The sequence below is a fragment of the Falco biarmicus genome, chromosome 2 (assembly GCF_023638135.1).
Source record: "Falco biarmicus isolate bFalBia1 chromosome 2, bFalBia1.pri, whole genome shotgun sequence".
Taxonomy (NCBI): Eukaryota; Metazoa; Chordata; class Aves; order Falconiformes; family Falconidae; genus Falco; species Falco biarmicus.
The window spans coordinates 66,416,766-66,433,185 of record NC_079289.1 but is presented as its reverse complement, the minus strand read 5'-3'; the positions used below and the strand labels follow the sequence as shown (position 1 = coordinate 66,433,185).

At 43.8% G+C, this 16,420-nt stretch overlaps 1 protein-coding gene across 7 annotated transcripts in view; it reads left to right on the top strand.

The window, feature by feature from the left end:
- The window catches only part of LIMS1 (LIM zinc finger domain containing 1), a 76,455-nt gene that overhangs the window by 49,155 nt on the left and 10,880 nt on the right, over positions 1-16,420 (top strand). For 5 of the 7 annotated variants that reach the window (XM_056328684.1, XM_056328687.1, XM_056328683.1 and 2 more), the window contains exons 2-3: positions 8,894-9,053; positions 15,695-15,761. In XM_056328684.1, the coding sequence (XP_056184659.1) occupies positions 8,894-9,053; positions 15,695-15,761 (227 nt within the window). Of the gene's footprint in view, positions 1-6,351; positions 6,624-8,893; positions 9,054-15,694; positions 15,762-16,420 lie in introns of those variants that run through there. The other 2 variants (XM_056328681.1, XM_056328688.1) reach the window with 1 other exon arrangement.

The following is a 16,420-nucleotide window of genomic DNA, read 5'->3' as shown; positions in this document are numbered from 1 at the left end:
GGCCCGTTATTTAATTCGGCAATGTTAACTGCAGATGGCTCAGCTGTCTGCCATCTTCTGCTGGTTTTAAAGCTTGGTGATGCTGCAGTGAATGTGGGAAGAGAAAAATGTGAAACCAAAACCTAGAGTGACTAGTAATTATGATTTAACATGTGTGTGAGAGAAGAGCAACAGCTGAGGAAGTGTTTTCTTTGCCACGTTCGACTTCTGCCCAAAATATATTAATTCAAGCAATGAAAAGCTTTGCACTTCCTCATATAAAATAGAAAAACAAAATGAAGGTGAAAAATGGCTTCTGGGGTTATGTTGCTAGAGGTGAAGATTAATAGAAATATTAGAGGGGAGACATGTGGAAATGATGTGTTAGTAAAGCTGAGGGTCAGTCCTCAGTGTGGTGTCTCCGGTGGTGTTACTGTAGTAAAGGACGTGGCTGCTAGGCGGGAAGCCTGGTGTCGCAGTTACCTCTGTCCTACAAGGGACTGCATGGATGTACTGGAAGTCTCTCCTGGTAGCCGGCTGTTATGTTGAGTCACGGCATTAATTATAGCTCCTGGATGAACTGCTCAGGTCATGGTGTTTGGCTTGTGAAAACATGGGTTCCAGCTAGCATGGGGTAGATGGCTAAGGCAGAAGCAAAGGCTGGAGTTTGCTCACACTAAGGATTCAGCGAAAGTTTTTTGGTGAATTTCAAAGAGAGATGACAGGAGCTGAATATTGCTGCTAGGAAACTGAAGAGAAATACAGTAGTGCAGCATTTTAGAATCGTGTAGGTTGGAAAAGACCTTTAAGATCATCGAGCCCAACTAAACCTAACACTGCCAAGTCCACCACTAAACCATGTCACTAAATGCCACATCTATGTGTCTTTTAAATACCTCCAGGGGTGGTGACCCAACCACTTCCCTGGGCAGCCTGTTCCAATGCTTGACCAGCCTTTCAGTGAGGACATTTTTCCTGATATCCAATCTAAACCTCCCCTGGAGCAACTTGAGGCTGTTTCCTCATGTTCTGTTGGTTATTACTTGGGAGAAGAGACTGACATCCATCTGGCCACAGCCTCCTCTCGGGTAGTTATAGGGAGTGATAATGTCCCCCCTGAGCCTCCTTTTCTCCAGGCTAAACAACCCCAGTTCCCTCAGCCGCTCCTCACAGGACTTGTTCTCCAGACCCTTCACCAGCTCCGTTGCCCTTCCCTGGACACACTCCAGTGCCTCAATGTCCCTCTTGCAGTGAGGGGCACAAACCTGAACACAGCATTCGAGGTGCAGCCTCACCAGTGCTGAGTACAGGGGGATAGTCACTTCACTAGTCCTGCTGGCCACACTGTTTCTAATAAAAGCCAGGATGCTGTTTTCCTGAATTGTCAGAAAATGCAAAGATCAACCTCATACATTTTTACATATTTTAACTTTAAATCTGTTGCTTAAGTAATGGTGGAGGAGCACACATGCACTGCATTGTAATTTGCTTGCAATTACTTGATTACACTCTGTTGTGCATCCCTTGACTTTCCAGTGGCGTTGTTTTCACCAATATAAACGTTTTTCTGCCCAAACACTTTCAAATTTTAGAATTGAATGGCTTTGGTGTTATAAAGTTCACTGTGTGTATGTCCAAACGGAAGGACACTTTAGAGCTTGGTGGGCCTGATCTTGTCTCGTTGGTCTTGAAAAAATGGTTCTTTTCAAAGTGAGCGTCTCAGAGGCATTTGGTGTGCAGCCCCTAGTATGAGTAGCTGACCTTTTTTATTATTCTTAAATTGGAAATAGGGATATAAATTTTGTTATATGAATGCATTAGTGCAAATGCATCTTTAAAATGTATTGAGTTGGGATACTTTGGATAAATACTGAAGTATACATGCAGTCAACCACACAGGTTTCAGATTTTAAGAATAACTGATAGTATGCTTTGTCCTATGCAGCACAAATTTATTAGACCTCTCAGGAGCTTCTTATAGGCCATACTGCATCTTTTTGTTCTTTTGTTTTTCCTGTCTGCATAGGAATCAGAAAATAGTAGTGGGGGGGGGAAGAGATGGCTGTATCGAACATCTGTACACAGAAGAAGTAACATCATGTTTTACAGGAGGCATGGCTTAATTTGGTAGTGTTTGTAACCAGCATGAAGAAAATACAGTCATTTTTTAAAATATTACTTACAACAGGAAAGTTCTACAGTTAAATATTGCTCTCCCTTTCTACAAATTCTCTCAGAGACTGTTTTTTCACTGTGCTTGTATGGCTGATAAAATGTTGTATGAGAAGGTGCTGCTTACCTGTTTGTTCCACTTATGTTCATTTCCTTATGAAGAGATGGAATGTGAACCTTCTCTGTTTGCAGAGACCGAAGCATTTTTTGGACATGTTTATACTGGAATGAGTTTATATTGAAGTATATGAAACAGCTAGAGTTGCCTTTTTGTTTGCCCTGTTTAAACTTTCACCACATCAGCTTAATGATGCTTTTTGTGGCAAAGACTAAAGGATGAAACTTTAGGAGCACTCAGAATTCACCTGGTTTTTATTACAGTGGTTTCAAGGTGGTTTTACATCCTTTTTCATAGTAGCAGAAGTTAGAGCAGTGCTGAGCACATGTGAAAATCCAACCCATAATGTCCATTTTTATTATAGAAAATATTTGTACCTTCTTTCAAATTGCCTTAGGAGACCAGCTTAACATGGAAAGTATTTTATTGCTTAAGAGATAAACAATTGCAGCAACCAGAACCCAAGACTGTATTTAATCTCAATTTTGAAAGATGCAAAAGGTCAATTAGTGCTTTAAAATGTTGGTGCAGAAATCAGTGCAGGGCACTGCAAGTCCACAGATATTTTGCAGCAAAACTTCTGTTCTAGTTGTTGTGTATTTTGCGTCTGAGGGCTATTGCATAGCATCTGTGTTAAATATCGTTAAAATGAAATCATCCTTGCCTATGTGGGAAGGGGAGGGATACACTGTGATTACTTATCCCCCTGCTGCATAACTCGATGGGGCATATGGCCTCCCAACAGCGCCGGTGACGCAGTGATATTTCACGGTGGCACGAGTAGGTTGCCAAGCAGCAGCTGCTTTTGCCAAGCACCTTGTTTGGAGCCGTGACTGCTCAACGCGTCTATTTGTGGCATGGACTGAAACGCTCAGCAGGGCTGGCTGGCCACGGAGCCTTCTCTGTAAGAGTCCCCGTCTGCCTCTGGCAGCCGCCGGCGCGGGCAGCTGGATTTGAAAGCTCTCCAGCAAAAGCAGCAAGTGAGTGGGGCGGCAGTCGTCCATCAGCAATGATAAAACAGTGCAGCTATTTTTGCTGTTGTTTTCCGAAGCCTTTCTCCATAGCTGCAGTGGGACGCTTCCCCTCACTTCTGCTGTTTCCTCTAGCACCTTCCCCACCATCGGCTTTGGCTTCTGATAAAAACCTCAGCGTGCCAGGAGGAGCCTCTCTGTCTTCTTCCTTCCTACGTACCTTTTCCAGTTAAATACTCAGATTCTCCCTGTTCTCCTTATCACTGCTTCCTTAACAGCAGGCTGGCAAGTTTTGTCCCAGATCCCAAGGAATGCCCTTGGGAAGCTGCTGCTGCAAATCAACAACCTCTTACATGCTTCTCACTCCCATGGATGGCTTCACCTCCGAGTAACCTAGAATTCCCTAATGAAAATGCCATGTATTTTTAACAGACTATTTCAGATCTTGGCAACGTGCCTCCAGCAAAATGACAGAAAAGAGAAAGATGGCCAGATGCTCTGGATTTGTGGATTAGCAAATGTTAACAGTAGAAACTGTTTTGCTTCAGTAGCAGAAAGGCCCTTTTTAAACTCCTGGCAGGCTCCTGCCTTGCTTAATGGAAAACAAATTGGGAGTAATTCCACCAGCAGCAATGGCAATAGGCCTCGAGAACCAGGCAGCTTCTACTTGCACATAGGGAGCTCTATTAACTTGTAGGCCTGCTTCTTGAAAAAAGTTAGGAAGGTTGAAACAGGCTTTTTGGATGGACATCTTACTGCACTGACTTGCTGTACTACTTGCTTTGCTACAGCCACGCAGAGGACTGCACAGCAGCAAGCTGAAGAAGCAAGTATTTTCCAGTTGACCACAGAAAACACAAGGCAGTAGAAGTGGCTTCCAGCCACCTTGGTAACCTGTGAATTTCAGGTTACTGCAGGGACTGAAGTAGTCCACTGAGAGAAACTCTTCAGGGCTCTGATTCACAGCAGCAGCCTCCCAGGAGAATTGGCTGCCATCTGGGACAAAATGCAAGGAAACTGTTGAGGAGATGGTCAGTGATAAGGGGAGGAGACAGCCTGACTTGCTGTTTCTTATTTTAGTGGCCTGATGCACCTGTACTAGTCCTGGATGAATCAGCATGGTTAGTCCATTGCAGTCAGTGTCCCTGAAGTTTTTCATACAGAGAGAGGCTCAGCATTGACCTGTGCAGGAAATGCTGGGAAGCAGGATGGAGGAGAAGAGATCACTTAGATCACTATGCCTGCATCTCTGTTGGCAAACAGCGCTCATTTTCATCACTGGTGCTCCAGCAGACACAGAAACCTTTTCTTCCAGCACAGTTTCCTGCAACAGTGCTCTGGCAAGATCATCGTGGCCTAGGGCTACAACCTGAGTGTTCCTTGATCTGGAGCTTGCTCCATGACAGATAAAAATAGGGCTTGAGCTCCAGCCAAGCCGTGTCAGTGGTGAGGGTGCAGCCTCCTTAGCCTGTTACAGCTTGTGACTTGTGGTAGCTCTGGTGCAAGCTGTATAATCACACCTACGGACGGGTAAATAAGCAGGGTCATGCTGCCTGGGTCCCACCTACCACCGGTGTCCCGTGGTGCAGGGGAATAACTTGCCCAGGGGTTGCTTCCTGCCGCGGGGAGGTGAAGGAAAGATGGCTGACCAAACCCATTCCACAACTCTGGCAGCGGCAGAAGGGTAATGCTGTGTTGGCTAGGCTGCAGGAAGGTGGCTACGTGCAAGCCCAGGCCTGTGTGGAGAGTGGTGTGCATGCTGCTGTGCGCTTACTGAGCAAGCTAGCCCAGGTACTGTTGGGAGAGATGGCCCAAAACCACCATAAGCCAGACCCTCTACAGTAGGTCCTAGGAAAGTGAAGGCATATTAAGAAGCAGTAGCCTTGACTGGACTTCCCGTCACATCCTTTGTCACCTTCTAGTCCTAATTTCTCTGTTCATCTCCCCCCGTCCTCCTCTGCTTTCTCACACCCCCTCGCAGACGAGCAGATTCTTCAGATACCAGGGTGCCATGTGTCATGAGCACAAAGCGCAGGCGGTTCTGTTGTTCAACGAACAGATTGCTAACGTGGCTGAGTCAGTTCAGTGCAAGAGATAATTACTTGGGACAGCTTCCCCCAAAGCCTGCTTTGTCTACAGTTACGAGTTGCTGGAAGCCGAGTGTCCCATGTCTGCCGCAAGCGCTGTGCTTCAGGCAGGGAGACCTTGCAGGGGTGTAATTACTAGCTGCAGATGTGCAGCTGATCGACTCTGCCTTCCCTAGTAAGTAGTGCACAAGTTCTTTTAAATAGAACATAACCATGAAATAATTGCAACATTAGGAGAGCATTCTGTGGTGAAGGAATGATTAATTTTCATTCTTTCTTCTTTCTTCCTGGTCTTGCTCTCTCAGTTCCCTAATATCCAGAGTAAATTACTTCACTAAGTGTTCTTACATTAGATAATTGTTCTAAATGCAGCACATCACTGGAAATCAAGCTTCTTTTTTCCTCCATATATTGCTCATTATAGCATACCTGGTAGTTCAGTTAATGGCCTGGGAAGCACGACAGAAGCTGAACTACCTGTCTGTACCTACCCCTTCTCTGAAGTACTGACAAGAAGAAAGACACCTATAGATAAATTCAGCACATATGACTTAGAAGACACAAGAGGAACATTAAAGGCTGTTTTAAAAATGTAATTAATATACCATAGTATTGAAGCAATATTTACCTAATGACAGAAGTCTTCTCTTCGTGCTTTCCACTGCTGGTTTGCCCATGATAAAATAGTGTTGGAATCCACCTCCACCCTGCCTCAGCAGAAAGTAGCTGTGGACAAATTTGGTGGTGAACGTACTTGCTCACGTAGGTTACTCACACCACAGCCCTCCTGGGAAGCTTCTATCAGCAGCCGGCAGCAAAGCCCTTTTCCAGCATCCGAGTTTGCATGAGGGCTTGTCAGGGGAATGTGCTCCTCTGCTTGCAGCCAGTGCCAGTAAATCACAGCGTGACAGGCTGACCGCCCCGCCACTGAACTTTTAACTTGAAGCTCTAGCAGGGCGCTGAGTAGCTCCGGCTACATGACACGGAGCTGTGAAAGTAAATCACTTTGCTGGGAACAAGGGGAAGTCCAGCATATTGGTTTGAGGACTTTGCCTACAGCTTCTTTGCAGTATAATCATAGAATATATACACCCAGGAAAGCAATTAGAGAGAGATGGACTTCCAGCGCAGAGCTCACCCTTACCCCATCCCAGAAGATGAAGAAGTTGCATACAAGGTCACTCCTGATGCTCACAACTCCACAGGAAACGAAGGCGAGAAACCGGTGTCAAAATTGCAACGTAGGCACAGTGACATAAAACTCTACAAAGAGTTTTGTGACTTTTATGCAAGATTGTAAGTTCATTCTGTTCAGCTTTGGGGTATAGCTACGATGACATTGGTGTAACATACATATGTATTCTATTATCTGAGCTTCGGGCAGGCTGTGCAAGCCATTCTCTAATGCAACCTTTGCCACTGTTCTGCTTGATACGTTGCCAGTTGTAACCATCAACTAAAATTTGAACTGTTACTTTAAACTTCAACATTAATTGCGTCAGAAATTTTTGTTGGCAGTTGAAATGGGGTTGGAATTTGTCAAGTTGTCTCTCTGACTTTAGGTTGTTTGCCTATTATTTTGGGTAAATGGGTAAACTGATTCACTAATGCAGAAGTATTATGTACATCACTTTTTACATATATGATGTATTTCAAAGTGAAGTACTTTTGCATACTGAGGAGGAAAGCTTTGTTTTCATTTGTCTTTGAACTTTGTTTTGTGTTTTTGCTTGGATTATACTTTATGTCTGGCAGCACTTAACACCCTTAGTGCTCGAGAACTGTTGAGGTGATGATGAAAGATCCCAGTTTCGTTGTGATTATTCTTCATTCAGGTTGATAAGGAGGACAGGTGGAGTGGCTGAGGTTTTCCTCCACAGAAAGCATACACAATCTATGGAGACCATCGGCGAGCTTTATAGTTAACCACAGTTCATACATATAATCACTGCAGTTTGTCTGTAGGCTTGTCTGTTATGTATGAGATAGACCATCATCCATCTGATCTCCTTGTGAAATCTGCCCACTTGTTTCACCAACAGGGCAGTGAATATTTGGATAGCAGTTAGTGTTTTTCTCTTCTGCAAAGATCTCGAGAGAGAGGGGGAGGGGGAAAGCCAACTAATAATAACTGGTCAAATGTGACCTTGCATAGGGCTCTTCTGTGAGACAGTGTAAGAAATAGATAAAGCGCATTCCTTTCTGAACCACGTGCTAGGTGCTTGCTTGCTCCCTCGGATGCTGTGCAAGGAATGAATTAATTTCCTATTGAACCTGGTGGGAGCCAAGAGGTCTTGGCGGGGAAAGGCTTGGCATCTTGCAGAGGCCTGCGGGCTCTGCACTTACAGGCGCAGCATGATAGCTGAACCAAAATGTGTGCATGCATGCACATACGTTTAAAATAATGTCACCTGTGTAAGAAGCTTCCAGACAGATGTCCGAGTCAGTGGTTTTCTGAGCTGTGGTCAGATTGTAATGAAATTAGACCATTGCGCTGTATTTGCTCTCTGCTATCAAATGATATTAGGGGTAGAGAGGTGATCCTGAAAGGCATAGCTTTGAGAGTCTAGATATGAGTAAGAACATATTTGCAAAGGAAGAATCAAGTGAACCTTTTTCTAGCCTTAATTAACTGAAACACAACTGTACTGTCTTCTGCAGATGTGGACATGATCCTAGTGCAGTAGCTAATTCCTCTCATATTTTGCAGCTACTGCACTGTCATTTTATGGTCATGTGCCTTTGAGAAGCAACCAAATATATTTTGCATCCCTGGCACAGGTTTGTCAGCTTGTGTTGGCGTGCACGTGGGTTGCAGTGGAGCAGCCAGGGCATTCCCACCCTCCCCCTTGGCCCTGCACAAACGCCAGCATACCATGAGCTGCGCTTCCTGAGATGAGCCCTAACAGACCAAACAAAAATCCCATGACTTCAAACCAAATGTGTAAAATTACGTCAAGCTATGCAGAGCTTACATAAGAAGTAATTGTTTTTTAACCAGTTTAACCAGTGCTCTGGTTTTCAGTAATTTGCCAGACTAGATACCATACACTCTTTCACATTGCTTATTTAGAGCTTTGGAGCCAACACTGTTATATATATTTTAGAATTAGGAATTATTTTGGAATTAACATTTATATTTTTCTATGTGGTGCCAGTCCTCAATTACTATTAATATTTGCCCTTGTTTTCTGTAATTCTAATGTATTTCATCATTTTTTTAGTACTATTTTGAATTGCCTGCCTTTTCTCATCATAAAAAGCCTGTAAATGTATCTGTAATAACAACATTTCTGTTTGGTTGGTTGGATTTTTTTAATTGATAGTTATTGGAGTGCATTGTGGGGGTTTTGTTTCTCAGGAGTTTGGGAGCAGGGGGAAATAGCAACTTTATTTCTGGTGGGATGCCACAAGTCATTAAGTCCATTGAAAACCTTGTGTTGAGCAGCCTAGTGTTAGGCTGATGCATTTGGATTTGGAGAAAGAAAGAGACCCACAACCAGTGGTATTGGCTATTTGAACTAATGTTATTTCTGTTTCTTTTTTTTTTTTTTCTTTTACAACAGCAACATGGCGAATGCGCTTGCAAATGCCATCTGCGAGCGCTGCAGGGGTGGCTTTGCCCCTGCTGAGAAAATTGTCAACAGCAATGGTGAGCTGTACCATGAGCAGTGCTTTGTCTGCGCCCAGTGCTTTCAGCAGTTTCCTGAAGGACTCTTCTATGAGGTAAGTGGGGCAGAGCGTCCCTCTCGCCCCAGCCTTTGCCTTCTGCCTTCATTCCCATATCAGAGGTAGCTATGGGCAGATCGATAGCTCAGGAAGTCCCGTGAGAAGAACTGGGCTCTGAAAGAATATGCCTGGTAAACGGACAAAAAACCAGAAGTGTTTATGTGCTAATTTGGAGGACATGTGTGTATGTAACCTTATTTAAATGTGTAGCCTAATGTTGTCAGGGCAGGGGAAAAAACTGTTGGAGATTCTTTCTCAGTGCAGTTTTTTTTCCTCCCTAAAATCTGCAAATTTGATACATCATACCAGAAATACAGAGAAAGCATCCTTCTTAGAGGAACACAGTCATGCAGAGGGAAAACCCAGTATCCTGCAGTCCATAGATGGTTTATTGCTGAGTCGAGTGAGGCCAGCACAGCATCTGAAAAGCTGCTCATAGAGATGACCTGTAAGTCAGCATGCTGAGATCAGGGTGTGTGGAGAGCCCAAACCAGATGGGGCCTGCATAGGGTCGACTCTAGGTTTAACAAACCAGAGCATTCAAAATTAGTAGTTCTTACAGACTTCCAAGGGTTAAAACCGCCTGTCACTTATATTTCTCAGCCCCAGGTAGATTGCCCTCAGCTCAGGTGGGTGTTTTGATATCTGTGTCGTTTTCTTTTTTACCTTCCCCTGTTGTGGGGATTCAGGACGTGGCTCAGCCATGTCAAGCACAAAGTAGCTTTAGTGAAAACTTTAGACAGTTCATAAAATATTAAGTGATTGTTATAAGGAAGGGTAGATGAGGTAAGACGGGGAATTACTGTCTGAAGGATAAGGTAGCTTGTAGTCCAACTTACAGTAGCAGTTACAGGGTTTGTGTCATACTGTGATCTGAAAAGGAAGGAGAGCAATGTGTTAAAAACACAATGCTGTGTTCTCACATGTGTGCCATCCTTGTGGTAAGAGCAGAGCAGTTGCTCTTCCACAGTAATATTTCTGATTTTACAGAGCCACGTCGCATAGCGATGGGGAGAAGCTGAGGGAGGAGCATGGATTGGAAAAGACACTGGCAAAGGGGATTCCTGGGGTTTGCTTTCTCTCACCTTGTTTGAGGATCAAAAGACTTTTCGGTGCTGTAGGGGTAGGTTTGCACAAATTGTGGTAAATGAGCCACTAGTGTTCTATAAGACATCAAAAGGTGAGCTGCAAGGCAGGAGCAATTAAACAAAAACAAACCAAAACACCCTCTATATACTTACATGTTGCATTACAATTGTTAGTCTATACTGAGCTGCTGCCTGCTTGCTCGCATGGTAAGGAGTTAACCCTGACATGTTAAAACGTCAGGCGAACATAAAGCAATACAAATGTTTTAAAACTAAGATATTTGTAATTGTGTTAATAAAATTCTCTTAAAACAATAAAATGTATTTTCTCTAAATAATGAGTACTTTATTCATCCTTTTTCTGACTCAAAAAACAGGGAGACATTCCAGGGACCTCTTTCAGAAAGTTGAATGGTCCTTTGTTAAAGATAAAAGTTTGAGAAATCCTGCTCTAGGCAGCCTGTATCTCCTAGGTGATGGACAAGGACTGCGGTGGAAAAAAAGTCTTACTTTTGCACTTAGTCCAGGAACATTACCACCTCTCTGTTGCTCACGGGTGGCCACACCTGAGTCTCCTTGGCAGGAGCAAGTATCCTGGTGGTGTTTAGATATATTGGATGTAGGCATTTTGTTTCCTACTGCTACCTTGTTAATATTCATATTCATTATGGTTGTTTTTACTGCAAAGTGATGCTCCCTATTAAAGACAGTAAGTCAGAAGTGAGTGTCAGTACATTGTCCTGGGAATGAAAATAGCCCCATGTACTAAAACATAGAATAATAGAATCATTCAGGTTGGAAAAGACCTTTTAAGATACTGAGTCCAACCATTAACGTAGCACTGCCAAGTCCACAACTAAACCATGTCCCTAACTGCTACATCTACGCAACTTTTAACTACCTCCTGGGATGGTAACTCCACCACTTCCCTGGATAGCCTGTTCCAATGCTCGGTAACAGGTTTTGGTTAACATTGCTAGGGTTTTTTCAGGCTGAGTAGAAACATTTTTCTTGAGAGGTGTTACATAGAAAGTGGAAAGTTTCAGTTGAGAATAGACACTTTTTACCACAGCTATTATAAAGGTAAAGTAATTGTGCTGAGGATTAAATTAATACGTAAAGACTTGTGTGTGGCTTGAACTTCACATCACCCTTCTGCCACTGGCCCTTTTAGTGTCCACCACAAAATGTTGCAGTTTCTCTCCACACCAGTGAGTCTGTCTGCTGCTGTGGAAGAGAGGTACTTTTTGGTCTGTTTAAGCGGTCTGACAGCCTTCAGGTCACGGCTCATAAATCTTACCCAGCCTTCCTCCCCATCTATACTGGCTTGTCCTGGATGGCTTCTAGAGCATGGAGAGGTCAGCGGATATCCATGCCTTTGGGGCTGTTTCAACTGGGATTGAGAGCAATCTTTGGCAGGGCTGTCTCCCTCTGTCTCCACACCCTTTAGGGTGTCCATGACTGTCCCATGCTGCCAGAAAGACTCACTTAGCACTGAGGTGGCCAGTGAGATGATTGCAGTGGAAACTTCAACATGTTTTCCGGTGGTGTTGCTCAGGGAGAAGAGCAGACAAGGGCACAGCTTGCTCTTCTTTCATTTGGCACATCGATACTAGCGATGAGAATGTACTGGGGTGACAGCATTTTGGGGAGAGAGAGGGACAGCCCTGAGCAGGTGGAGGGTGGTCTTAGGCTGGCCAGTGCTCAGGAGATGGCTGACAGTGTTCTGAGGACTTGAGATGATCTGTATCATTGTCAAGGAAAAGTGACTGGAGAAGATGGGCGAAAAGTGTATCTTCCTCTGACCGGCTTCATGTGCTCTTTGAGAGGATGGGTGCATAGAGGATGGGGCCGGGCTCTTTTCAGTGGTGCCCAGTGACAGGACAAGGGGCAACGGGCACAAATTGCAACACAGGGAGTTCCACCTGAACGTGAGGAAAAACACCTTGAGGGTGACAGAGCCCTGGGACAGGCTGCCCAGAGGGGCTGTGCAGTCTCCTTCTCTGGGGACATTCAAAACCCGCCTGGACACGACTCTGTGCAACCTGCTGTGGGTGACCCTGCTGTAGCAGGGGCTTGGACTGGGTGATCTGCAGAGATGCCTTCCAACCCTGACCTTCCTGTGACTCTGTGTTTGGAGGTATGGCTGGGTAACATGTTTTTCTGAGCAGGTTCGCTGTGGGTAAACACAGGCATTGTGAGTTGCCCAGCATAAGGTTGTGTTTATTCTGTGCCTGGTTTAGCTAAGATAGTGTTTCTTAGAAATGATTTGCAGGTCTTAGCAATCGGGAAGTCAACTATTCTTCCCCTGCCTATTGCAAGCCTTGCAGAGTTCCTCCAGTTAGTCATTAAGCTGCTTATCACATTTGCTGTCAAATGCTGCCATGATAAGCTTTTACACTGTGTTCCATGGGTGGGAGCTGAACTGGTCAGGCCAATGCAGGTCTCGTGTACCGCAGGACGTGTCTCCAGGCTGCCTGCAAGGACCCTGAGCAGCACAGCTTGCTGTGGTCTGGCACCAGAGATGAGCTGCCTGCAGGCACAAGCAGCTTCACGCCAGAGCAGTGCCCATCCACAGCCTGGAGTCTGCACAGCATAGCAGGAATTTTGTTGATGTCTTTGTGAGCCTGTTAGAAATGGTAGTATGGATTTGTAACCAGCTAGTGTTGGCCTTGTTGCATAAGGGTGTAAGTGAGAGCTGTGTGCTTAATCCTGTACAGGAACTGTGGGTTTAGGACCTGCTAGGTTATATTTGTGTTCCAGTTTGCTCAATATCATCACATCAGTTTAGCATGTTTTCTTATGCGCTCAACCTAACCTGAAATTAGCAAAAGCATGTGCCAGCAGTTTTCCAACTCACCATGCTTTGCTGTCAGGTGTGAAGTGGTAGTAATTCTGGTCTGCTTTTACTCCACCATCTGGAAGCTATGTATTCCCTACAGCTGTTGTTGCAGAGTCTTGCAATAGGTAGCAGTGTACAGTCCTATACTGATAGCAGAACATCTGGTTTGGATGGAGCGCTTCAGTGGCAGTGTGCTCAGAAGGACAGATTGACACCACCGTAATCAGTCATTGAGATTGACACCACCGTAATCAGTCATTGAGCATTTCCTCCAACCCACATTACTCGTGGGTCCAAGGATGGCTCCTCCTTACTGAGGTTGCCCCATCTCCCACTGGGGACTGTGGGCACCTCACCTTCAGGCAAGGGGAGGTTAGGAGAGATGAGTCCTACCCGTGGTCCAGCTGTTCGTTAAGAGCCTCTTGCTGGGTGCTTTCAGAAGCAGCCCGACCTGCTCTGCACTGTTCTGAGGTGGGGGAGATGGAAGGGCTTAGGGCAGTGCATCCCACAACAGAAGAAATGCAGCAGAATCCTTATGGATTACTCACAAGAGCCATAATTGGGGGAATCTGTATCTATTATTGTTGTTATTATTATCTCAAATAATAAAATGAAATAGCATGTGACTTTTGTATCCTAAATGAGAGGGACTTCCTTTCAGTTTGGGTTTTTTTCCTAAGATGTTTGTAATATACTCTAGGAAGATTAAAAGGAAGGTGCAGCTGCAATGCGCTTGTCAGATTTGTTTCCATTCCAGTTGCACCTGGAGTGTTTTCTTAAAACGGGCTTTACCAGAAACTGCCTTGGAGAAAGGGTCTTTAAAGACTTGGGGTTTGTGCATGTCTTTCCACTAAGTTAGCTAACCCTGGAGATCAGCTGGAGGTTATGTCATGGTGAAATGTTCTATGCAGAGCCATTTAACTCATGGCCGTCCAGCATACAACAGTCAAATTACCTTGCTTTTAAAATGTACTGTGGGATTTGTTACAGAAGGTCAAGGCTTCCTCCAATGGATGAACTGCTGGGTCATCCACAAAAAGAAGCACAAATGAGCCAAGAAGGCTGAAAATATAAATGAGACTGAATAGCAACCAACCTGTGTGATGCAAACCAGAAGGGAACAAAACCTGTTTGGTACACCTAGATCAACATGTGGTGGCTCTGAAATCCAAGCAAACCTAAGCATCTCCCATTGGATCACCTGTTTACACAAAACAGGAAGCTTTCGGATTTTTTTCAATTTAAAAAGGATTTTAACCAGCAGGAAGCAAGCACGATTCACGATGAACCAGTAATTTCCATTACTCTTTGAGAAAGTAATAGCCCTCTGTCTCTCAATTTTTTTTCTTTAAAAAAAGCTCCAATTAAGAACATCATCTGTTTTAGAGTATTACACTGGAAAAACACTTGATAAATTGCTAGCAGAGAATTCTGAAAAAGTCTGTATTGAGCACATGTCTTTCTGGTTTTAGCAAGGGCAATTCATGTTGGGCACAGGAATTAAGTTTCTGAGCTCAATTACGCAGTGACTTCTAGAGTGTTTCATTAGATCCCCATCCTGGCTGTTGCATGAGTAATTACTGTACTTATATTGTATTTGAACCTTGGAATTTCATAGTATAAAACAGGAAATCTTGAAGCACATTGCTGTATTTTCTGTCCATGCATCAAACTTAATTTGTGGGTCCTATTTTACACTATTGCTTTTTTTGTCTTAGACCCAGTAAAAAGAAAGGAGTGGGGTTTCCTGCTATCCCCCTTTTCCCACTGTTAAAAACTGAGACATTCAAATCCAAACATTTTATAGCATTCCTAATATTGTCTGTCTGGTTTTGACATGCTAGTTGGCATTTGTGTCTAGTAATGACGTGCCTGAAGGTATCTAAACATTTGCCTTCATTTCAGGACATACTTGCCTACATGTTTTTACATATTCTTTGGCTAAGTCACTAATGCAGTGTTGTAGAATTTTTTTTCTTTCTTTTTTTTTTTTTTCTACCTGAGCTTGAACTGCATCTGAACTTCTCCTAACTGTGATAAAATTCAGATTCAAATCCCCTAAGATCGGTTCCCTGTTTCATCTGGTCTATGTAGTGAACTTTGTTCCTTAAAACTTGGAATTTATGATCTTAACGGTCTTTTCTAACCTAAATGATTCTATGGTTCTATGAAATAAGCATCACAATGCAAAAGCCTTATTTCCCTTCATGTTTGGGCTGTACTGCTCCATAAATTACAAAGATTTCTGTCCCTGGGTGCTGTTCCTCCCCCGGTACTTACTTCCTCTGGTATGCTGGGTCATTCTTGCAGGAAATGTAGAGTGGAGGAGGGATCAAATGGATCCAGGGAAAATGCTTCCCCCTGGGAAAGGTTTTTGTTAGCTAATTTCCTGCCTAGAATTTACTTAGTTGCATCAGTTTCAGCAGTCTGTCAACATTCAGATGTCTCTTGTGATGTAAATGCATGACAGAAAATGCCTTACAGTCTCAGCAGTATTAGAGGAATGATGTGCTGTTAATGCTACGTGCTAATTAGTAGCTGAATTAAGGTGGGTGGATTTAATGCCTAGCACATGGTCTGTTTTTTTTGTGCAGCCCCTCACATTTTACTATCTAATTGCATCTGGAAACAAACTGGTGTGTTACAGCATTTATGTTAAGGGCATGATCCTCGTCCCTCTAATGCTCAAGGTTTTTTTCCATTTGCAGTTTGAAGGGAGAAAGTACTGCGAACATGATTTTCAAATGCTTTTTGCCCCTTGCTGCCATCAATGTGGTAAGTCTTACATCGAGGTGAAACACTTCACACTGTTCACAAATGGGAACATCACTGGGGGAAGATGAGCAACCCTTGTATGTGTTCTCTGGGAGGTGGCACTGTGCATCTGGGCGTCTGAACTTCCAGAATGTACTAGACTTCAGAGAATCTGGGTAGCTGCTTTTCCTGAAGGTCATCAAACAATAGTATTAAAAAAAAAAAAAAAAAGTTTGCATTATTTGAGTGAGTAGTTTAGCTGTTGATCCAATGATCCAATGAACAGACCATTCATGATTCCTGATTATATATATCAGTACATCTGCATGTGCTCGTATTTGGCCCTTCTCATGCAGCTGAAACCCTGCAACAAATCTTTATCATCTGCTTTGACTATTGTAACCCACTCATGCTGTCCTACTCCATACAAGAGGGGACAGTCTTCATCATCTAGTGTTATAATCAAATGATGGTCAGCTGGTCCCCTGTTGTATTTGTGAAACAAATATCTTTAAGGCTTCAGCGTCTAATGTCCACCAAACATCACGCTGAGGGCTGCTTTTTATTTGCCACTGCTGATGTAAATGCTTGGGTGTCTGATGTGCAGTAATCATTTGCATGGGTTTTTTTCCCCCTGTGTGTGACACATCATGCTCGGGCAGGACTGGGAAGTCATTACT